The sequence below is a fragment of the Elephas maximus genome, chromosome 1 (genome assembly GCF_024166365.1).
Source record: "Elephas maximus indicus isolate mEleMax1 chromosome 1, mEleMax1 primary haplotype, whole genome shotgun sequence".
Classification (NCBI taxonomy): Eukaryota; Metazoa; Chordata; class Mammalia; order Proboscidea; family Elephantidae; genus Elephas; species Elephas maximus.
The window spans coordinates 17,553,816-17,576,742 of NC_064819.1; the positions used below are offsets into that span (position 1 = coordinate 17,553,816).

The 22,927-nt window shown below is 54.3% G+C and overlaps 1 protein-coding gene across 14 annotated transcripts in view; it reads right to left on the minus strand.

The window, feature by feature from the left end:
• Positions 1 to 16,291, minus strand: part of TNK2 (tyrosine kinase non receptor 2) — a 28,792-nt gene extending 12,501 nt beyond the window's left edge. For 5 of the 14 annotated variants that reach the window (XM_049879372.1, XM_049879348.1, XM_049879319.1 and 2 more), the window contains exons 1-9: positions 13,355 to 13,723; positions 9,764 to 9,944; positions 8,528 to 8,598; positions 6,551 to 6,772; positions 5,453 to 5,605; positions 4,700 to 4,977; positions 1,598 to 1,724; positions 1,069 to 1,215; positions 863 to 957 (exon numbers count right to left, since the gene is read on the minus strand). In XM_049879372.1, coding sequence (XP_049735329.1) covers positions 863 to 957; positions 1,069 to 1,215; positions 1,598 to 1,724; positions 4,700 to 4,977; positions 5,453 to 5,605; positions 6,551 to 6,772; positions 8,528 to 8,598; positions 9,764 to 9,944; positions 13,355 to 13,432 — 1,352 coding nt within the window. In that variant the 5' untranslated portion in view covers positions 13,433 to 13,723. Of the gene's footprint in view, positions 1 to 862; positions 958 to 1,068; positions 1,216 to 1,597; positions 1,725 to 4,699; positions 4,978 to 5,452; positions 5,606 to 6,550; positions 6,773 to 8,527; positions 8,599 to 9,763; positions 9,945 to 13,354; positions 13,725 to 15,987 lie in introns of those variants that run through there. The other 9 variants (XM_049879367.1, XM_049879398.1, XM_049879390.1 and 6 more) reach the window with 5 other exon arrangements.
• Between the last annotated feature and the right edge of the window lie 6,636 nt (positions 16,292 to 22,927).

The window sequence follows — 22,927 nt, forward strand, 5'->3', positions numbered from 1 at the left end:
CCGTCCTTAAGCACAGGCCCCAGGCCCCAAAACTTAAAGGCCAGGTAGAAAAGGCGGAGGAAAGCCGCCCCCAACCCCAATCCTTGCCTGGTGGAGTCAGAGGAGCCGGGAAGCACAGGGAACCTCCTCTGCCTTGCTACTCGCTACTCTTCCTGGTTCTCAATGCTCACCCCCAGCCCCAAAGGCACTTCGAACCTGCCCCAGTCCCACCAGCTCCTTAGACACCCAGGGATCAGGTAACAGGGGTGGGCGGAGCTGCGGGGGCTGCAGGTAAGAGCAGTGACTCAGGAGGCCCTGCCCGCAAGTAAAGACACGTGTGTGCTCGCCTGTGGGGGAGGAAGGGGGCGAAGCAGACACAACCCCGGCGTTGGGAACGGAGAGGATCCGCCAGGGAGGCTGGGGGAGAGGGGACGGGGCGAGGGACCCTCGGGACGGAGCAAAGGGGCGAAGCAGCAGAGAGGGCTTCCCGCCGGGGAGAAAGGCCGGCCCACAGGAAGAGGGTGGGGCCTGGCAGGGGTGGGGCTGGCTCCGAGCACTCAAAGGCACCCAGAGTCAACAGTCAAGAGTCTGCAGGCTGGGTGGAGGCGGGGAGGAATGGGGGCGGGCAAGGATTAGGAATGTTCTGGAGTCCAGAGTCCCCTGCCGTGGCCCTGAGGCCAGGCCGGACCACCTGGGACTCCACACCATAATGGCAGTTTAGCCTTGATCCACACAGCGAGGGCTGGAGCCCAGGGGGAAAAGGGTGACGGAGGCGGGGCTAGGCGGGAACCCGCCCCTGGGAGCAGCAGCCTGCCCTGCCCTCCTGCTGCTACGGGAGGCAGGTCCGGCCACAGCCCATGCCCTCCAGCCCCTCCCTCCCTACCTTCCCTCGATGACCGTGATGACGTCATTCATCTGGATGTGTAGCTTGTCCGGCTCCTCAAAGTCCTGCAGGGCCCGCATGTCAGTGGGCTGAGCCTGGAGGCACAGACAGGTCACTTCCCACCTGGACTGATCCTGGGGCCGCCCATACAGACGCAACGGCCCCTCCCCTGGACACCCAGCTCCTGTGGGCTGACCTGCCCTCACCTCCAGCAGGAAGTCCCGCAGGGCCACGAAGGTGGGCCTGTCCTCTGGCTTGTGAGCCCAACACTGAACCATGACGTTGTAGATGTCCTGGGGGCAATCCTCAGGCCGCGGCAGGCGCTCCCCCTCTTTGTCGATCTTATGCAGGATCTGGCCGTGGGGTGGTGCAAAGTTTGAGGGTGAGCAGAGCACCCAGGTCTTCACTTCCCACCTTCCCTCTCCATCTTACAACTGGGACTGCTAGCCGCCCTCCAGAGAGAGGTCTGTCTACCCTGGGCGGTAGACAGGGGTCTGGGGCCTCAAGGCAGATGGATGTGGCAAGGGCTAGGAACAGCAGCAAGCCCACCTCTTGCTTCCCCTGACCTGCTGTGGCAGTCCCTTCTCTGTCAGTTATCCCTCAGGAGTCACGGGGACACAGGGCTGGGGTGTCCACCAGATAAGAGCCAACAATCCTACAAGGCCAGGCGGGGACCCAGGGATCGCAAGAAGCCCCACCCCACTCCACAAGCAGCACGTCCCCCAGCGCCCTCACCTGACTACCATTGAGGCCAATCCAGGGCTCCTGGCCATAGGTGAACATCTCCCACAACGTCACCCCAAACATCCAGGTGTCGCTGGCATGGGAGAAGGTGCGTGTCTTCAGGCTCTCAGGCGCACACCTGGCAGAGGCAGGGGTCAAAAAGAAGCCTTCTCAGAGCACCCCTACCTGCATCGACTCATTCATTCACTCAACATGTGCCGTTGCCCCCACCCTGTGCCAGGCTCAATCGTAGGTGCCAGGGAGTGGTATGCAGTGGATAGGGGCAGGATTTCTTGACTACACAGGTGCACAGACTTGGAGAAAATAATTTATAGTCTGGACTTTTATTCAAATGCACCTTGGGGTGGAAGGAGGAGGGTGAAGTGTCTGGGTTTGGTGAGGGAAAGGAAGGTCAGAAGCCTCAGGAATGGGGTGAGAGTGGGGTGGTGGGGCATAAGGTCCCAAGCTGTTTCCTAATTCGGGGTGTGGGAGGATGACAGTTTCCAGCTTTTGGGCAGAATCCTGGGATTTGGATCATTTCAACAGGAAGGCGTGGGTGGGAAAATTGGATAGGGCTTGGGGAAGAACCAAAATGAGTGGAAACAGTCACACGGGCTTCATCTGAACACCATCACACTCCCTCTGGGCTTCCTCCTGGGTAGGGGAGAGAACCACCACTGCAGTGAAGCTAGAAAAGGGGTATTCTAGAGGGGACTGAGGTAAGTGGTAACTTTGGCGACTCTGGTGGTTCGATGGTTAAGAGCTACGGCTGCTAACCAAGAGTTCAGCAGTTCAAATCCACCAGGCACTCCTTGGAAACTCTATGGGGCACTTCTACTCTGTCCCATAGAGTTGCTATGAGTCAGAATCGACTCTACGGCAGTGGGTTTGGTTAACTTTGGAGAAGGATAAGACAGTATACAATACTGAGGAAGTCAGCACAACTTGGTGAAGGCAAAGTCATGGAAGCTTCGTAGATACATCCAAACTCCCTGAGGGACCGAATTACTGGGCTGAGGGCTGGGGACCATGGTCTTGGGGGACATCTAGCTCAATTAGCATAACACAGTTTATAAAGAAAATGTTCTACATCCCACTTTGGTAATTAGCATCTGGGGTCTTAAAAGCTTGTGAGTGGCTAAGATACTACACTGGTCCCACCCCATCTGGAGCAAGGGAGAATGAAGAAAATCAAAGGCACATGGGAAAGATTAGTCCAAAGGACTAAGGGACCACAACTACCACAGCCTCCACCAGACTGAGTCCAGCTACCACCACCGACTGCTCTGAAGGGATCACAATGAAGGGCCCCAGACAGAACTGGAGAAAAATGTAGAATAAAATTCTAACTCACAAAAAAAGACCAGGCTAACTGGTCTGACAGAGACTGGGGAAATCCCAAGAATATGGCCCCCAGACACCCTTTTAACCCAGTACTAAAGTCAATCCTGAGGTTCACCCTTCAGCCAAAGATTAGACAAGCCGATAAAATGAGATGAGACTAAATGGGCACACCAGCTGAAGGGCAAGGACGAGAAGGCAGGAGGAGACAGGAAAGCTGGCAACGGGGACCCCGACGTTGAGAAGGGTAGAGTGTTGACATGTCATGGCGTTGGCAACGAATGTCAGAAAACAATATGTGTATTAATTGTTTAATGAGAAACTAATTTGCTCTGTAAGCCTTCATCTGAAGCACACACACACACACACACACAAAAATCCCTGAAGTCTTCTTAAAACCAAATAATAGTTTAGCTTAACTAGTAAAGAATGCCGGCCTTGGGATTTTGTTCTTTGAAGAACTATCTATATAGGATCAAACTGACAACAGCAACTCAAAAGATTACACAGGAACCTAAGGGGGCAGTGAGTTTATGTTAACGAGGGAGGAACAACTCAGAAAAAGAAAATGAGAATATTTGCACAACTCCAAGAATGTCATCAGTGCCGCTGAACTGTAGAAACTTGAATTAGTGTATGTTTTTCTTGCATATTTCTCAACAACAAAAAGTAAAAATAAATTATTAAAAAAAAAAAAGACCTTAAACTAAAAGTATTCCTTGAGGTCATCTTAAAACCGAGCAATAGTTCAGCTTAACTAGTAAAAAATGTCTGCCTTGAGCATTACACTCTGTTAAGAACTATCTATATAGGATCAAATTGACAAGAATAGCTCAAAAGATTAGACAGGAACCTTAGGGGGCAGTGAGTTTATGTTAATGGAGAAAGAACAACTCAAAAGGAGGGTGACAATGGTCCCACAACTCAAAAAATATAATCAGTGTCATTGAATTGTAGATGTAGAAACTGCTGAACTGGCCTATGTTTTGCTGTGTATATTCACAACAACAACAAAATAAATAAAGATTAGGGGGAAAAAAAAGGTGACCTTATAATTTACCATCCAAACCTGGATGCTGAGTAGGAAAGGGGTGCTATTAATTACTCCAGGGCAACAGGCATAAACCAGGATGTAAGATCACTTCAGTATAAAGTCAGTTATTAATTAGGGTGACCCTACATCCCAGATTACTAGGGCTTCCCAAAACCGGCGCACTGGCAAACGGAACTGGATCAACCCCTCTTGCCCCAAAGCAAGGAGACCACACCGTTGTGGGTGCCTATGACACCAGAGGACCAAGATGGTCTCAGCAGGGAAAGGCCCACCCAGGGGCCAGGGCAGGATGCAGGGGCAGCCCTGGCCTATATGGTCTGGCCCTGCCCCTGCTTTGACACATCTTATACCAACTGTCACTGGCTCTACCTGGAGCACGTTTACCAACCAGCCTTGGTCTGACTACCCTCCCTTCATCTTTCAGGTTATAGCTTAAATAGTGAGTCCCCAGGAAGCCTTTTAATACCCACTGAATATACAGCCCTTTGAGTGCCCACAGCACTTATCCTTGTGAGAACCTGGCATGGGGGCCCTTGGGAATTCCTGGATGGACAGGAGAACGGGAGGGAGCTCAGAAGAGCACCCCGGGCCTGAAACAGGTGGGGGTGGGGCTGTTAGGTAAGGACAGAGGCCCCGGGAGCTCTGAGGCTGGGTCTGCAGGGACCAGGTAGGGCGGGGTGGGGTCCAGGCCCTGTGAGCCGGCAGCACCTGCCCCTCACCAGGCAAAGGGCACCTTGCGATGCTCCTGCATGACATAGTGGTCGTCGTTCTGGGGTAGTGCTCGCATCAGCCCAAAGTCCCCGATCTTGACCAGGTCCCGGGTGGCCAGCAGCAGATTACGGGCAGCCAGATCGCGGTGAATGAAGCGCTTGGACTCCAGGTAGCCCATGCCCTCAGCCACCTGCACGGCGTAGCGGCTCAGAGTCCCCAGGAGGAAGTGGCCCTGGTGCTTGCGCAGCCGGTCTAACAAGGAGCCCAGAGGCGCCAGCTCTGTCACCTGGGGCACAGTGGAGGCAGGAGGAACAAGCCAGGATCAGCCCCAGCCCTCCCACGGCACCCCAGGCTCCCATTCCCTCCTGAAGGTCCCAGATTCATGCTCCGTGGCACCTTCTCTGGTGCCTCTGAGACACCCACCGCTTCCCAGGCCTCTCCCTCCAGGCAAACTCCCCCAGTGGGAAACTGAGGCCTGGTGAGAAGCAGCCCACAAAGGCTCAGGCTAGCAATTCGAAAGACTAAACTAAGGGCCAGCGCCCCATGGAGGCAAGTCTCTGCAGTGAGCACAAGCCAAATCCAGAGCTGGATATGGGCTCCATCGAACATGCTAGTGCTGGGCTGGACCCTGAAGCCCCTTGACCACATCAGGTGGGAGACACCTCTGACCTTCCTCAGAATGGAGACAGAGGTGGGAGGAGCGCCAGGCCTGGGGGCCCAGAGACCGTGGGCCTTCCCCACCCCCTCCCAGCAGCACTCACCATTTTCATGGGCGGTGTGAGCACCACACCGTAGAGGCGAATGAGGTTGCGGTGGTCAAGCGAGTGCATGGCGTTGACCTCCCGGATGAAGTCGTCCATGGCCTCCGGTTGGCTCAGCACATCAGGCTTCAGACACTTCACAGCCACACTCACCTGCCCAGCGTGGGGATTGCAGGGAGTCAGGTCGGGGCCTCAGCTCCCTCCAGGAAGCTTAGGCCAGCCTGCTCCTCCCCCTGCTCAGCTCAAAGCTCTCTGCCCCAGACCTGCTCATGAGAGGGTCAGTGCCTGGGCTCACGCTCCACATGTGGCCTGGCTGGAAGGCAGCTGGCTGACCCCAGGGGCCGTCAGCTGTACCTCCCCTTCCTGGGGGGATTCTCAGGTGAGATAACAACCCATCAGGTAAGAGATGCCCAATATGATGATAAAATGTTAATGTATTATCATAAAATGGAGTATTAAAATGATGTTTTCAGCGTAGAAGAAAAGGCTTTAAATGTAATGCCAAAAAGCTAGTTGATGGTGAGAGAAGGCAGGACAGTGGTTTCCCTCGGAGGAAGGGGACACTGACTAGAGGAGAGCACAGGGAGCCTGCTGGGGTGATGGAAACATTCTCTATCTTGATCTGGGGAGTAGTTACATGGGCCCATACATACGCAAAGGTTGGCTGAGCTGTGCACATCAGAACTGCACACTTTACTGTGTTATTCCTTTGGGGAAAACTAAACCACAGAATGCCAAGAGGAAGGGTGAGCTTTACAAACTGTATCCCAGGTATCAACCCAACTAAATTCAACCAAAGGCTTGAGGGGAAGAAGGGCATAAAAGCTGACTCTGCTCTCTCTGAGGGGTAGGATTACAGGCATTTTTCTGTCTTATTTTTTTTTAATGGTTTCCAGATCTTTTGAAAACATTACTTTTATAATTGAAAAAATGTATGTGCCCAGCTAAATCAGAGCATGGACTCCAAAGCGAGCCACTTTGTGACCTGTCCCATCCCACTCACAGCCCAGCAAGGGGGCAGACCCACCTTGGAGGGTAGATAAGGTCTGAGCCCCTCTGTGGGTCCCATCCCTCCGCCCCGCAGGACCCACAGCTCACCGTCTTTCCCGAAGGGGCGTCCCACTCGCCTCTGCGTACCACGCCAAATGAGCCATCCCCCAGCTTCTCAAAGAGGTGAAGGTCCTTCTCCCCGATAAGGCAAGTTAGGCTCTGCAGGGGCCCCTCCCCTGCGGGGCCCCCCGGGGTGGGCGACGTCTTTCGGAAGGCGCTCTGGGAGTGATCAGGAGGGAACTCAGTCTCCAGTCGCTTTCCACTGAACACCTGTTTGAAGGCAGCCCGGGGCCAGATGGAAGCCTAAGCCCCAGAGCCAGTCACTCGGCCCTGCCCCACTAGGTCCACCTGTGCTCCTCAGACGGGTCCTGGCTTTGCTGAACTGCCAGGGACAGCCAGGCTGGGAACCAAGCTCCCTCCAGAAGACACGCCAAACCAGCACCCACAGCCTCACGTGGGGCCGTGGGGTCAGGTCAGCCCACCGCAGGCCCAGTACCACCCACCCCCGGGTTGCCAAGTCTGAGTCTCCCTCTAGCCCTTCTGTCTCAACTCTCCCTTCCTGTATCCCTTACCCAGCAGACTCTGGCCCCAATCTGAGTAGATGGGGCAAGAGCCTGAGGGGCCCGCCACAAACACCTCCTTGTCCTATTTTAGACCTGGCCCTGTCTCTGGGTTGACCACTTGGTGCTGTCTGTCTCCACCCTCCCCAGGGAGTCGACTACCCTTCATCCCGCTCAAAGGAGGGATAATTTTAGTCTGAGGTTAGACTGTGTGTGTGTGGTGTACACACGCAGCTAGTCTTTGCCGGGGAAGAGTCTGGGAAGACAGCTGGGCTACTAGAGGGGCACCTAGAGCTGAGGGGGGAGAAAGGAGGAGGACTAGAGGGACTATCAGGCCTGGGCTGGAGAGGGTGGGGGCAAAGGTCAAGGGGCAGGAAGAGGGCGGCATAGAGGGTAGGGGCACACAGAGCTTGGGCCTCAGGCTGCATATTCTGGCTGGTTCACCCCTGAGGTATCCCCCAAGGCTGGCCGAGACTTCTTTGCGTGGCTGGGGGCCTCTCCAATCTGAGGGCACCTTCTGGCCTTGGCTCCCTGTCCTTAACCCCAGATGCAAGCAACATTCAGCTAACAAGGCCCTCCACAGCCACCTTCTTGGGGAGGGATCTTCACCAGCCTAAGAGACCTGGCCACACATGGCCATATTACTGCAGCCATGACTGAAGTCTGGAGAGGCTCACTGACAGGCCAGGGACCTAGCGCCCTGACTCCCTGTACACCACACTGCTCCCTTCCCTCCTGCCTTCACCCGCCCAGCATACTCATCCTTCCCTAAAACCTGGGCAATGGACCAGGACAGTGTCCCCAGAAAAGGCCACAGGATCCCAGGAGGCAGCCCCTTTGCCTGGACTGCCACCAGGAAATCTCTGCTGCCCAATGCCTGCCCAGCTGTTCTGTGCACCCCCTCCAGCCCACCCAGCCCCTCACCCAGCCCTGAGGCCAGAAGTGGGGAGGGAAGGCCCTGGCTGGCTCACTTCCTCTCTCATTGTCTTCCAGACAATGGGCAAAGTTCCACTGAGTCAGACCAAGGACTCACCAGCCACAGACCCAAATTAGGGCAGAGGCTGGGGGAGGGGGCAGGCTGCGGGGGATGAAGCTGTCAGCAGGGCCAGATGACCAGAGAAACCCAATACAGACCACTGGGTGGGGGGGGAGGGGGTCCTGACGGTCCCCACCACCCTGTGTCGGGCACTGGCCCCAGCCTGCAGACAGAGCCAGGGCTCAAGTGAACACACACTTGTCAGCGAGCTCCGCTCCCGCCCAGCACCCGGACACCCAGAGTGGATGTGGGGAAATCTCTGCACACAGGCTGCTCACGTGTCTGTCTCTGGAGATGACACTTAGCCAGGCAGCTCTACAAGCACCCCGCCCGATAAGACCCTGGAGGAGGGAGATGATGCCTGTCCAGGGCTGACACTGGAGTGGGGCCCTCGTTCAGCCCGCACCACCCCACTCCTCGTCCACCCACCTTGCTCATCCAGGACTTGCGCTTGCACATGGCCTTCCTTCTCTTCACAGCCTCCCACAGCCTCCGCTGGCCTGCAGGGAGGGAGGGGACCCGGTGCCATCAGGGAGGCCCTGCCCCCCAGAGTCGCTGCTTCCCACCCAGCAGAGGTGGGCCCGCCACTGGACACTGTCCAACAGAATGACCCCAGTGAAGCCCATCCCAACCAACCAGGGCCTCGATTAACCCCATGGTCACTGCATTCCACTTGCAGGCTCTCGTTCTCCAACTGGATGGAGGGGCTTAACCACCAAAACTGAACAGTGGTGGTCTTCTCCCAACTTTGGGAAAATCAAGGTAATGAAAAGAATTTTCTCAATTTTCTGTTTTTCTCCCATAAAATTTTCTTAACCTGTTGGCATCAGACACCAACTATCCTGGCCAAAAAGCAGCATGAGTCATTGCCTAATTTAGCCCACTATTACCTATCTGGCTACTTAAGGTGAACGCAGCGATAGGTCTCTAACCTCCTACAATGTACACCATGACTTCTAGGTGCTACAACCATGCTCTGAGGATAAATACAAACATAACGAATGAATTCAACTTATAAAGTAGATCTTTATGCATGTGAGAGAGACAAAGACAAACAGAGACACAAGGAGACAGAGGAACAGAGACTAGGAGAAAATTAACAAACCAACCGAGGGCTTTTTATCTTCCCTTCTCCAGACACATCTTGGACATTGACCTTTGGTGTTCAGAATGGTGAAGAGAATGGACTCAAGTCCAGGCTTACGAAGGAGGAGGAGATGGAGACAGTACATCCCACAAATGTCTGAACGAACAAAAAAGTGGTCTGTAGCTGCCAATGTCACCGAATAATCTGTGTATGAATCACTGATTGGAAAGCTAATTTTCTTGCAAACTTTCAGCTAAAGCACAATAAAATGTTCCCAAAAAAAGGTGGCTTGTAATTGCATCATCCTGAGAATCCAGGGCTATAAGAGAGTCAGAATTCATTGCTCCAATTCACCTGTACAACTGCACGCTGTTCCCAGGGCACCTACTATGTGCACCACCTACTGGTGCTCTCCTAGCCCACCTCAGGGGCTCAGGGCCCTGCAGCACTGGCTTTCAGCTATGCTACCCCACGGAAGGCAGGGGGAAAGGGTTCCTCCATGTGACCGGCAGTCCTGAGGGCAGAGGAGGTAAATGGTCAGCAGGGAGAGGACAAGCAAGGCCAGTATCCCCACCTACCAGGCCGGCCCATGCCAATCTTCTCCAGGTCTTCATTCTTGACATACTCAAAGTGGGACAGGCGGGTGACGTTGAGGTCGTCGCGGAGCCGCAGGAAGTACTGTTGTAGCTGCACCTCCGACAGCAGCTCCAGCAGCCAGCCCGTGCCCTCCTCCGGCTGCATGCTGCTGCTCCCCAGCCTCTGTGCGGAGGTGACAGAGGCTCAGGGGGCCGGCAAGGAACCCTGCCCTGGATGCCCTGGGCTCACCCACATCCTATGCTCCCGTCTGCAAGGCCTCAAACTACCTTCCTCCTCCCCAATCATAGGCAGAAATGCCTGTGCCTCCTGCTAGCCATAAGGACAGAATTAGGGCAGTTGGGACACAGCTCTGGCCCAAGAGTCAAGAATTGGAGTCTTACTCCCCATTCCAAATCTGATGGCCTCCAGGGAAAGATCCCAGGACCAGATGAGCTCGAAGTTAGGCTCCTCCCAATGCCTGACATTTCTGGAGCCTCAATCCCATCACCCAATACCCCACACTCCAGGGACCACCATTCAAGCACCCACAGGGCCACAACCAGTGTAAGACAAGAGGGAATGGTATTGCCTGCCTTAAAGAGATGCAATGCTAGCTCCTTTCAATGGCTGTCTTGAGGGGCTGTGGCCCAGTGTTGTCCAAGCTTTCTGTTTTTTTTCCAAAAAATATCAGAAATCCGTGAACTCTCACCACTAAAAATTTTTTGCGAAGGTAATATATGCACACGGTAAGAAATTCAAAACGCACACAGGCACCTACAGTAAAGCAAGTCTCACTTTCTTCCCTGCTGCCCAGCCACCTAGCTCCCCTCCCTGAAGCCAGCTGCCAGAAATGTCTTTTACTTATCCTCCCAGACTTTGCTCTTCCCCCGAGATATTCACACATTACCCATACTATCCTGTCGCTTGTATTCACTTAACATCCGAGTTTGAAACGCACACACACTATGCTGGCCAAACAAAACACATCTCAGGCCAAATCAGCCAATGGGCCACTAGTGAGCAACCTCGACCTAAACTCTCTTTGGCCCAGAGAAAGAGGCTGGTGGCACCCTCAAAGCTAAGAAGCCCAGTCCACCAGACACCAAGTCTATCCCTGTCCAAGGAAGACATCTCAGAGCTGAGGGCTTAGCAAGGCCAGCCCCTGACCCATGTTCAGTCCTGACTGAGGAAGAGACAACAGGAAAAAGACCAGCCGCCTTCCAGGTGCCAGGCAACCCCCTTTCTCCCCAGCTCAGAGGTGGTCTCATCCCCTACTCTTATCACACATTGCACTAAGAGAAGCAGGCGCTCACAGCCCAGGCCCGGCGTATGTCTTCTGCCCCCACAGTTCCCAGTGGGCCTGCCAACACAGTACCTGGAGTTCAGACTTTCCCAGGCAGCTCAGGGCAGTAGAAGAAGTGACAGGCAAACGGGAACCAGAAAGCCTCAGTTCAAGCCCTGGCTCTTCCACCAGGGGGGCTGGACCAGAAGGGTAGTTTTCAAATGTTAAGCTGTAACACTTTACTCAGATGGTTCTCCTCGTGAGGGCTGTACAGCCCTCTCAAGGGCACTTCTGGTTGTCAAGGTGTTTGGGGAATGCTGCATAGGAGTGTCTGGGTAGGGCACGGTTAACATGCTAAGCGGCTAACAAAAGGTTGGAGGATCCAGCCTACCCAGAGTGGCCTCAGAAGATAGGCCTAGTGATCTACTTTTGAAAAATCAGTCATTGAAAACCCTACAGAGCCCAGTTCTACTCTGACACACATAGGGTTGCCATGGGTCGGAATGGACTTGACAGCAAGTGGAAGCGGCACTTAGGGAGGTGGGCGGGGAACACGAGTACAAGCCATCCTGCAATGCAGGGCAGTTTCACACCGTCCGAAACCCTACCCAACTTAATTCATTCAGGTGAAAAATCTGTTTATACAGTGAAGCTTGTGAGAGCTGGAACTCAACGGGAGTGCCTTGTATTTCTGGGTCTCCCAAGTTTTCCGCCTTTGACACGGGGCAGTCTTCCCGCTCTTCTATCTCTATTAGTAGAAGCTAGTCGAGTTTTCCTTCTCTGACAGGTTTCTACTTTACACAGGATTTGGCTTTTGCAGATTTTACTGTAATCACCCAAGCCCTAATCCCATCTCACATATGAACAAGAAAATATTTTTGCCATTTTAGTATGCACTGAATTTTCCTGGAACCGAACTACTGTGTAAACTTTTTGTTCGAAACTTGGCAAAAGTTGGTCACTATTTTAAAAAAAAGCCACTGGAAGTCAGCCTGCTCTTGTTTCAAAGCTCCCCTCCAGTCAGCACCTGTAGAGGGCACCTTCGTGGGGGATCCACCTGAGGACTTGGCATCTGACTACCACATTGTGTCATCTAGTATAGCCACGGCCCATGACTGACATGTTAGATCACATAAAACAGTATAAGTTACTTCATTTCTCCTTTATATTACTGTGGCGTTAGATTGACTCACGTAGTAAATAGGTTATGTCTCTATTAATTTAAGAAAATTGACAATAAAAATAATACCTAACACTTCAACTGAATTTTGACATACCAGGCACAACTCTAAGTGTGTAACTGTATTAACTCATTTATCCTTAACAAAATCATCTGTTAAAAAAAGACAGTCTGGGGTTCAAGAGAGTGGACCACTACCCCTTCCAGAAGAAAAACCCAAAGATGCTCTATGAAAATCACCAGAAGAGGCAGAGCCTCCTAGCAGCCTGGCCAGGCGGAGCCAGCTGGCATTTCCAACACCACTGCCCTGTCCCTGGAGCAGTGATCCCACCCCCTACACAGCTCAGCCTCAAGGCATGGACTCCTACCCCCACAGGGACAGCAGTCTGTAGGTTCCCTCCTGCACTCCCAGGGCTTAGGCTCCTCACTGCTACCCTCCTCTGGGGTAGGAGGCGGCAGCTCCTGAGAGCAGCTCAAAGTCCTGGGTGGTCAGGGCTGCGGAACACCTAGAGGTCCCCCCACTGAAGCTACTCGAACAGCACAGCCTAGTCTGTCCCCTTTCCCTGAAACACTGGCTCACAAACCGCACCTGCTCGGCTGGACACCGCCACCACCCCGCCCCACAGGCGCCTCCACTCCCCACACAGGGCAGCTCTGGGTGGGGGTGTGGGAAGACTATGAAGCACACTGGAATACAGGTGAGGAGAAAGGATTCAGTGCCCTGGGTCCCACAAAGTCCAGGGTGACCCTGGACGAGTCACCTCCCCTTCCCTCCCCTAGTCTAAATTTGTTTGTGAACCACCAAGCATTGCTGCGGCTTCCCCAGCTCAGTCTACAACCCCGCCTGTGCACGGGCCCAGGACAGCGCGGGGCGTGCACACCTGTGTCTGACACGCGTAGCTCTTGTGGCCGGCATGCGTACCACACGCCTGACCTGGCTCCTGCACATGCTTCTACCACACTTGCCAACAAGCACACAGCAGCCAGAAAGGATAGGCCGCTGGGCCCAGGTCCTCACTGCAGTGTCCCTCAGCCACCCCTGGTTCTGCTCTCCACCCACGGCAAAGCGCTGGTGCTGAGGAGCCACCCAGCCGCCTGTCAGTCTGTCCCCTGCCCCAGGCCCCCACTCACTGTGTACAGACGTCGCCGAAGTCTGGCCAGGAGAGGGAAGGAGAGCTCGAGGCCGGGGAACCGACGGGCTGCCGGCATCTCCAGGGAGCTGGAGCCCCGAGTGGGTCACTGGGACTCAGCCCGGGAAGTGGGGAACAGGGGCCTCAGCTCCTGAGCTTCAGGATTTGCCCAGAAGAAATTGCCCCAGAGCCCCCAAATCCCACACGGGTGGGAAACAGGGCAGAAGAATGGGGTGGGACCCTTTTCTCTGTGGGAAGCTTGGGTGGGTTTCCACAGCAGGCAGGTCTAGCAGGACGCAGTGTAGCCCTGCTGGTTGCAGCCAGCCCAGCTCGTCTCTGTCCTGTTTCTTGTCTTCTTTCCAGTGCAGTGGTCACAGCTCCAGCCCTGCTCCCTGGCTCCCCCACCCGACTGCCGCCCGCCCTCCCTCCCGCCTCCCTCCCTCCTCCCCAGCTGAGCAGCTTTGACACTGGCTGAAAAAGGACCTTTCTGAATCACTGCCAAGAGGGCGGCGGAACGGGGGGACTCTTCCTCCCTCAGCCACCCGCGCCGGCCTCCCTGCCTCCCCATACACAAGGCCCCCTGTCTCTGGCTTCCAACCCAGCCCCCACAGTTGCAGACAACTCCTGGGATTTGGGGGTGGGGGCTACGTGAATCAAGCAGCGATGCACAAAGAAGGGCTGCGGTCCCCCACTCGGGCTTGTCTGGGACTGCGGCGGGGTGGGGGGGCTAGACACAGACTGAGTCGGGGGCTTGGAGCCCAGACAGTGTTCCCTGAGTTCTGCAGGCAGCCCCTCCTGAGACCCTCCCCCACCCTGTCGCAGCCTTGGCTGGGCGTCTCCTGGCTCAGACCCTAATGTGGCCCTGTTACCCTGGTGCCCGACGGAAATAGGAGTCCGGCAGCCTGCCAGAGTGGGGCAGTCCAGCCAAGAAGGAGGGTGGGGTGGGGGGGTGAGGGATCTCCACCCCCTCCCTTGGGGGTGCCTTGTCTGCTGCCCACAACACCCAGTATACCACCTCCCCAGACCAGCTGGCCAAAATCCAAAACTCCCTCAAAACAAACAAACATGCCCCTGAACTCCTGCTGGGATGCCCCCACCCCAGAGCTGTGTAGGATCCCAGGCTGGAGGATATCTCTTTTGTATCACCCACATACCCAGTCAACAGTCCGAGCCTAAGGGGACTAGAGACACTCCATCAAGCCCTGGAGGGCCCCCCACGTTCCTAGAGCTGACAAATGATCTCTCTGCCTCTCCTCAAAGGGCACCAGCTGCTCTTACACCCCCCTTGCTGCGGCCCCCAGACACACCTGACAGCTGCAGGAAGTCCTCTCAGCTCCCCAGCCCCCCTGGCCCCCACCACGCCTGGGGAGCCCCTGTTTCTTGCACACTGGTCTCTTGTCCCTGTCCAGCTGGCCACCAGCTCAGGAGGCCCCAGCTGGCTGGCAGAGTAGGCAGCTGGGGCGAGAGCGGTCTGGGGAGTCAGCATCCCGAGCTCTCTTTCCAGAGCCTCTCTCAGTGCTTGACCTCCCTGGTGCTGACTGAAGGGACAGCCATTTCCTGTCCTGACCTGGGGTGGAGATAACCTCCCCAGAAGTCTCGCTGTCATCCACCACCCAAAGCTGTGGAGCTGGCTAGGTGCGGCCTCCCCTTGGTGTACCTTAATCATCAGTCTGGGGGCTGGGGTAGAAGTTAATGGGCAAGTCAAGGTCAGGCCAAGGTCACGCTAGAGCTGACTTTGTCCCGAACCCTGTCAGGCCATGCCTACAGCACCTGCAACCTACCCCCTAATCAGGCACCACCTGAAGAAGGCCCAGGGACCAGGCTTCAGGACAACTTAACCAGGATTACTGCATTGCAAGTTGGGGGCTGCCAGGTCAGAATGGCCGGATTCGGAAGTCTAGCAGCCTCCAGAAAGAAATGTGTCCCAAATCTACCAGAACCCCACACCTGGCCCTTCCTTTGGATGTTCCATAGAGACCAGCCCTAGCCACCTGCTCGAAATCCAGTCATGGAAAGCGGTGGGGAGGAAAGCCTGGGGGGTGGGGGTTGTGGCACTAAGAGCGCAGGCCCAACTCCTGGATCCTTCTCCTCCCAGCTCAGGAGCAGTCCCACCTTGCTGCCTCATCTCTCCCGTTCCCCAGTCAGCCACTGCCCTCTGCTGGCCAAGAGAGAAAGTGCTCGATCTCCAGGGGGAGGGGAAGCAGCACCATAAATACCATAATCATCTATTTTCCAAGGCAAACAGGGACATTTGGTTTGATATCCATATTTGAAAAGACCAAGAGAAGGTAACGTCCAGGGCACAAGGACTCAGGGCTCACAAAAAACTCCAGATTAAATATTGACAATGTCTCCTAGGCTCCAGAGGAAAACGAGGCAGCTTATCTGGGTCCCAAGGGACTCAGGGACACTAAGGCAGATGTCAGCATCAGCTCCCGACCACTGCCTCCACCCCCCACCCCAACACACACATACACCACTCTTCCCAGCCTCCCAGGATCTGTCCCTGGGCCCAGGAGCATCAGGACACCTAACTCCTGAGAGGCTGATAGAGTAGAGCTGGGCCTTGCGCTCCGGCAGATGATGGGGACGGGAGCCAGGGTACCTGGCTATCCCCCAGCATTCCCCCATTACCTGCTGGCCCTCCTCACCCCCAACCAGCCGCTGGTAAGCAGATCCTTCCCCCATGGAGCCCAGCCGCCAGTGTGGACCTGGGAGGGGAGCAGAGCTCGGCTCAGCCCCCGCCCCTTTAGCGGCACCGGCAGCGTCACTGCCCTGCGTCCTGACGGGCCGGATCTCAGCATCCTCTCCAGCAAGAGCGCAGGGGCTGCTAAAGCGCCTCGGCCATCGTCTCCTCCAGCCCCTCCTCACCTCCCACCACCCGCCGACCTCAGCCGGCTGATCGGTCTCTCCTGCGGCCATCCCCGCTCCGTTCCCAGCCTCCATTCCAAAGCGCTGCAGGTCTCTCCGGGCGTGGCTCCCCACTTCCACCCCACCCCGCCCGTGCTAGCCGCAGGCTGACCCCCCGGGAGTCAGGTGCTAGGGGCTCCCCCTTCACTGACAATGGTGCCACAGCCCCCTCAGCTGCCTCCAGGACCCCAGCGCTCCAGAGCCGCCAACCAGGTCCTCAGGGATTCAAACCCCCATCCCCGATATTCCAAGATAAGGGATCCACCCAAGAAGCGCACAGAAATCTCCATCTGACTTGGCCTAAGATCCCTCCTTAAAGACACTTCTGGCCCCTAAGTCTACCCCTCCACCTGCCCCCTGCTTCCATTTAGTCCCCAAAACTACGCCCACCTGCCGGGCTCCCAGCTGCAGCCCCGCACTCGGCTCCTGCGCCTCCTGCCAAGGGAGCCTGCCTTCCCGCCCCAGCCCACTCCTCGCCTCGCCGGGAAAGCCACGCCTCCCTACACCGCACCGGGAGGGAGGGGAGGGAGACAGGACCCAGCGTCTCATCTCAGGGTGGCCTTGACACCTCCCTGACTACCCTCTCCGCCCCCACCCACCCCCACCCCCACCTAGCACGGGCTGTGCCCTGGGAGTTCGCGCAGGGTCAGGGTACCACGGCTGCCCTCTGGCCTCAGAGGAGTGACTCCCTGTTGGAGGAGCTGCCCCAACACGTGCCCACGCAGGGCTGGCTGGGCTGGCGTCACCTCCACGCGCTCCCCCCACTGCACTAGGGAGACGCTATGGCCATCGGAGGAATACCCACTGCAAGGAGGCTCCTCTTCTTCCTCCAGCCCCGGGGCTCAAGGTGTCACACTCCCAGGCATTCTACGCACACTCTCTCATTTCCCTGGCATCTGAGGCATCCGCTGACTCCTTAGCTTCAGGTATTGAGGGCTGAGTTCAGGTGCTCTCACTGAATTGGGGCAAGGAAAACCCTGCTACCCCTAATCAGCCTCCAGGTTGGGGAAAGAGACCCCATGAGGGGACTGGGGAAGTTCCCAAAAGGCTCGCCATCCTCACAAAGCCTCTTCCCTACGTGTTGTGGGGGGTGGGGGGGGTGGGGGGGGTAAATGACCCTGCCGGGCAGGGGGTCCAGGATGCCTGGTTCTAACCTAGGCAGAAGCTCCTCTGCATCTTACCACAGCTAATAGTTTTGGGAGCAGCTGCTAGAACCCAAAGTCAGGAGGCTGTGAGACAGCAAAGCTGCAAAAGCCTGGTCCATCTCCTATTCCCCTAGTTGGATGAAGGGTCTGATCCATTCTCCTCCCTGCCTCCTCCCCCATAAGCCTCTTGCCTCCCAGTATTATCCTGCCATGAGACATCCACAGAGCCCAAACTACCTCCGATCTGCCCCACACGGACACCATCTGTCTAGAGCTTGCACCTTTCTCCACACCACTCAGCTAGAGCGGATGGAGGCCGGCTGGGAAACAGCCGACCTCACTGCCCACTGCCCTCCGCTCTGCCTCTCCTATAGCATCAGTGAGGTGACAAATCCACACTGAGGAGCAGACAGGACATGCAATTTCCCGCCAAGGGGATTTTTCCAAACAACTTACCGTATTCTCAGAAATATTTGCCAACCTCACCTCCAAGCTTGCCCTTTCCCAGCTCTACCTTCCCCTTCTCCAAGCCCTGGAGGAAAAACAACATACTGGGAGGAGGAAGGGCTTACAGCTTATCAGAGGATTATCTTGCCTCCACATGCCAGGGCCCCTCTGTGCACAGGACCCACGCTTCTGGACCCAGACCAGATAGTTCCCCCTGGGACCAACCACATCACAGAGGGAACTGCAGACTGCACAGGGCCACCCTGCACTGCCAGGTCAGCCTGGGTCTGTCATCACATGTGGTAAGGAGGCTGGCCAGGGGCCAGGAAGAGAAGGGGGTGATTCAGTCTCACACCAAGCTGTTCACACCCTTTCTAGCTCCAGGACATGAGAGGTCCCCTCCCTCCCAGGCAAGCAGGGCAGCGAGGTCCTGAGGGCAGCAAAGCTGAGGCAATGTCTGCTCGCAGTGCTGGGCCCACAGACCCCAAGTCAGGCCCTGAAGCCTCTTCTCACTTCTCCCTAGCTGCTGGTATTTCCTAAGACTCCTGAAGGCCTTCCTTCTCTTCTCAGGAGCTGCTCTGCTCCCTGAAGGTGACCTGTTCTCCTCCCAGGGCTCCAGTTGCCACTATGAGCTGACTGCTCCATGGCCATTCCTGCTGTTCTGCAGCTCTACGCCCACATTTCCAAACACTTACAGGCAGCTCCACAGATACCCCAAACTTGGCATGCCTAGACTGAGTTCGTCACCACCCCCTTGAAACTTGCTAACCTGTATTTCTGTATCCTGGCTGAAAACATCACAGGCTAACCAGCCACCCAGGCCAGAAACCTCACCCCTGGTCCCTCAAAGGTGACTCCTCCCCTTCCTCTACCTCCCCAACCCAGGCAGACCACAAAATCATGTTGCTCCTACCTCATAATCCTTCCTCCCATCAATACCCTCGGCTTTAGGAGTCAGGCCGACCTGGAATGAAAGCTGGCTCCATCACTTTCTAGTTGGAAACCTTTGGGCAAATGACTCAACATCTAAGCCTCAGGTTCCGCATCTGTAAAATGGGGATAAACAGTACCTCCTTCATAGGGCTGTTGTGAAAAATCAATGAGAGAATGAAAGATATACTTAGCACCTGGTACACAGACGCCTACTGTTATTACTGTTATCTGAACATGGACCTTAAGTCTTACATACTTATAAACCTTATATCCTCCGTACTTCTGTTAACACACAGGGTCCTTCAGGATCCACTCCCTGCCGATTTTCCTACCTCTGTCTCTTACCATAAGGAGCCATGGTGGTGCAGTAGTTAAGCATTTGGCTGCTAACTGAAAGGTCAGAGGTTTGAACCCATCTGCTGCTCCATGGGAGAAAGATGGACAGTCTTCTTCTGTAAAGATTTACAGCCTTGAAATCTTATGGGGCAGTTCTACTCTGTCCTACAGGGTACTATGAGTCAGAATCGACTCAATGGCAATGGGTTTTTGGATCTCTTACCATTCCCTGCAAATGTCTCTATGTTCCAACCAAGTCAAATACTTGTCCCTCCCTAGGCAGACACTAAGGAGCCCTGCTGACATAAACGGTTAAGGGCTTGGCTGCAAATTGAAAGGTTGGTGGCTAGAACCCACTCAGAGGCTCTGTGGGAGACAAATGTAGCAACCTGCTTCCATAAAGTTTAGTCAAGAAAACCCCATGGGGCAATTCTACTCTGTCACATAGGGTCATCATGAGTTGAAATCAACTGACATCACCTAACAACACCAGACACACCCTGTTCTTTAATTTTAATGTCTCTGAGCTATTCTCTGTGGCACTCCTCCTCATCTGTCTATACAGTGAGCTCCTTCCTATGCACTCCTCAAGACCCAAATCAAATGTCATTTCTTCTGTAAATACCCCATTTCCTACTCCCAAGTTGTTCTTTTGTGCCAGGCTTTCATGTTGTTTTGTTAAAGTAATGATTGTTGTTGTTGTTAGGTGCCATCCTGTCGGTTCCGACTCATACTAACCCTATGTACAACAGAATGAAACACTGCCCAGTCCTGTGCCACCCTCAAAACACTTTTTATGCTTGAGCCCACTGTTGCAGCCACTGTGTCAATCCATTTTGTTGAGGGTCTTCCTCTTTTTCACAGACCCTCTACTTTACCATGCATGATGTCCTTCTCCAGGGACTGTGTCCTCCTGATGACACACCCAAAGTATGTGAGACGTACGTAGCCTTGCCATCCTTGCTTCTAAGGAGCATTCTGGGTGTACTTCTTCCAAACAGATTGGTCATTCTTTTGGCAGTCCATGATATATTGAATATTCTTCACCAACACAATTCAAAGGCGTCAATTCTTCTTTGGTCTTCCTCATTCATCGTCCAGCTTTCATGTGCATATGAGGCGACTGAAAACACCATGGCTTGGGTCAGGGCCACCTTAGTCTTCAGGTGACATCTTTGCTTTTTTTTTTTTTATTGTGCTTTAAGTGGAAGTTTACAAATCAAGTCAGTCTCTCACATAAAAACTTACATACACTTTGCTACATACTCCCAATTACTCTTCCCCTAACACATCTACTCTGTCCTATACGGTCGCTGTTGAGTCGGAATCGACTCAACGGCACTGGGTTTCACTGAATTTTTATACATCTTTGCTTTTTAACACTTTAAAGAGGCCTTTTGCAGCAGATGTGACCAATGCAAGGCGCCATTTGATTTCCTGACTATTGCTTTCATGAGTGTTTATTGTGGATCCAAGTAAAGTGAAATCCTTGACATCTTCAATCTTTTCTCCATTTATCATGATATTGCTTACCAGTCCAGTTGTGAGGATTTTTGTTTTCTTTATATTGAGGTGTAATCCATACTGAAGGCTGTGGTCTTTGATCTTCATCAGTAAGTGCTTCAAGTCCTCTTCATTTTCAGCAAGCAAGGTTGTGTCATCTGCATAACGCAGGCTGTTAATGAGTCTTTCTCCAATACCGAAGCTGCGTTCTTCTTCATATGGTCCAGCTTCTCGGATTATTTGCTCACCATACAGACTGAATAGGTATGGTGAAAGGCTACAACCTTTTTTCACTTTGTACCACCCAGTACCCCTTTGTTCCGTTCAAATGACTGCCTCTTGATCTATGTAAAGGTTCCTCATTAGCACAATTAAGTGTTCTGGAATTCCCATTCTTTGCAACGTTATCCATAATTTGTTATGATCCACATAGTCGAATGCCTTTGCATAGTCAATAAAACACAGGTAAACATCCTTCAGGTATTCTCTGCTTTCAGCCAGGATTCATCAGACATCAGCAATGATATCCCTGGTTCCACATCCTCTTCTGAATTCGGCTTGAATTTCTGGCAGTTCCCCGTCAATGTACTACTGCATCTGCTTTTGAATGATCTTCAGCACAATTTTATTTGAGTGTAATATTAATGAGTTTTTTAATACTAATGATATTGTTCGATAATTTCCGCATTGGGAAAGTAATGATTAGAGTAGTATAAATATCTAACAGTACAAGTGGAAAATTGCCAAAAGAATTAAAAAATTTTTTTTAATTATCCATCATGCTGTGATCCTTTAACACTTTGTATCAACTCATAATTCTACTAAAAGAGCCGTCTGCACACACCTCTGTTGTGGTTTGTACATTGTATAGTCACCATTTGTTTACATCTACCACCTTGAAGGCAAGGAACCTGGTCACGAAGGTTTGCTGAAGAGGATTTTGTGCCTCTGTGACAGACACTAGAGAAGGGGAGGCTGCTGCCACCTTACTCCCCAGGGGAAACAAGCCTGTTGCCCTCCCCAGTCCCGGCCCTGCCCCTCCCCATCATTTCTAATCTAGAAAAGCCAGTACCTTCATGGGAATAGGGACTGTCAATCTCATTACAGCCATTCCTGCCCCAGACCCACTAAGCTTCTTTGCTCCCATAAAGCCCTACCAGACCCAGAGACAACTCAGCCAGCCCATTACGCAGACGGGAAGCCATGAATCAGCCTTCTCCAGGAAGGCTGCCTTCCCATCAGGCTCTGTGGAGGCAGAGTGGGGGTACAGGTTGTCCAGGGGTTGAAAGGTGTGGATTTGTCTGGCACCCCAGACTTGCTGAGGGGAGGCACGAGAGCCGCGACACAGTGGTAAGGTGAGTGCAGAAGCCGGGTAAACCACTAGATGACAGACTGCTCACCCACAGGGCCCCTTCCTACGACTAGCCTTCTTCAACCCCCAACTGAGAAGGAAGAAGTAACTTGAGAGCAAAGGCAAGATCTTGCTAAATACCACAACACAGCCCCGCAGGCACTCACTCCTCCCCATCTGCACCAGGTTGTCTTGACAGTATTGTGAAGTTGATCCACGCTCCATCAGCTAAAGCCCTGAGTGCCAACCCCGTCACCCTGAGACAGGACACAGAGCCCTAGCATTCCTGCACCATCCCTCTCCTACACGCAAACACCACTCGTGTGTGATATATCCCTGCAGCTGTCTGGGTCTCAGTGCGCAGGCACACCACGCACGCCTGGGTGCCAGGGCTGTGATGCCTGGTACTGCATCCTCATGGCACCAAGGCCCTGACGGACTCCCGGGAAGGAAGGCTGACTGTAGCCCAGCTCTCAGTAGTCACCCACTCCCCGAGCTCTTCCAGGGCTGGGCAGAGGCACCCAGCTGGTCACCCTGCCTGCCAGCTCAGGCTTCACCCCACCCCTTAGCAACAGCCCAGGGCTGAAGGGGCCTATTGTTGGGCCTGGAGGTGGGGCAGGGGAGGAAGAGTGGTGGGGAGAAGCCAGAGCTCTGAATGCAGAGCACTGGCTCCGCACAAGGGGCTGCTCATCTCCTGCAGACCTGCACCCACACCCGAACCCCGGGAGCTGGGGACACTCATTCCAGGGCAGGCTGAAGGGCCCAAGAGAGGAAGAGCCCGAATCTGGGAGAGAAATGTCAGGGACTTCAAGGTGTACACCTTAATCCCACTGTATCCTGCCCAGCCGTTTTAGAGAAAGAAACCGAAACCCTGAAAGGGGAAGGGGCGTGTCTAGTTGGGACCAGGCACTTAAGCAGCTGTCACAGAGAATGTGTCCCCAGCAGCTGG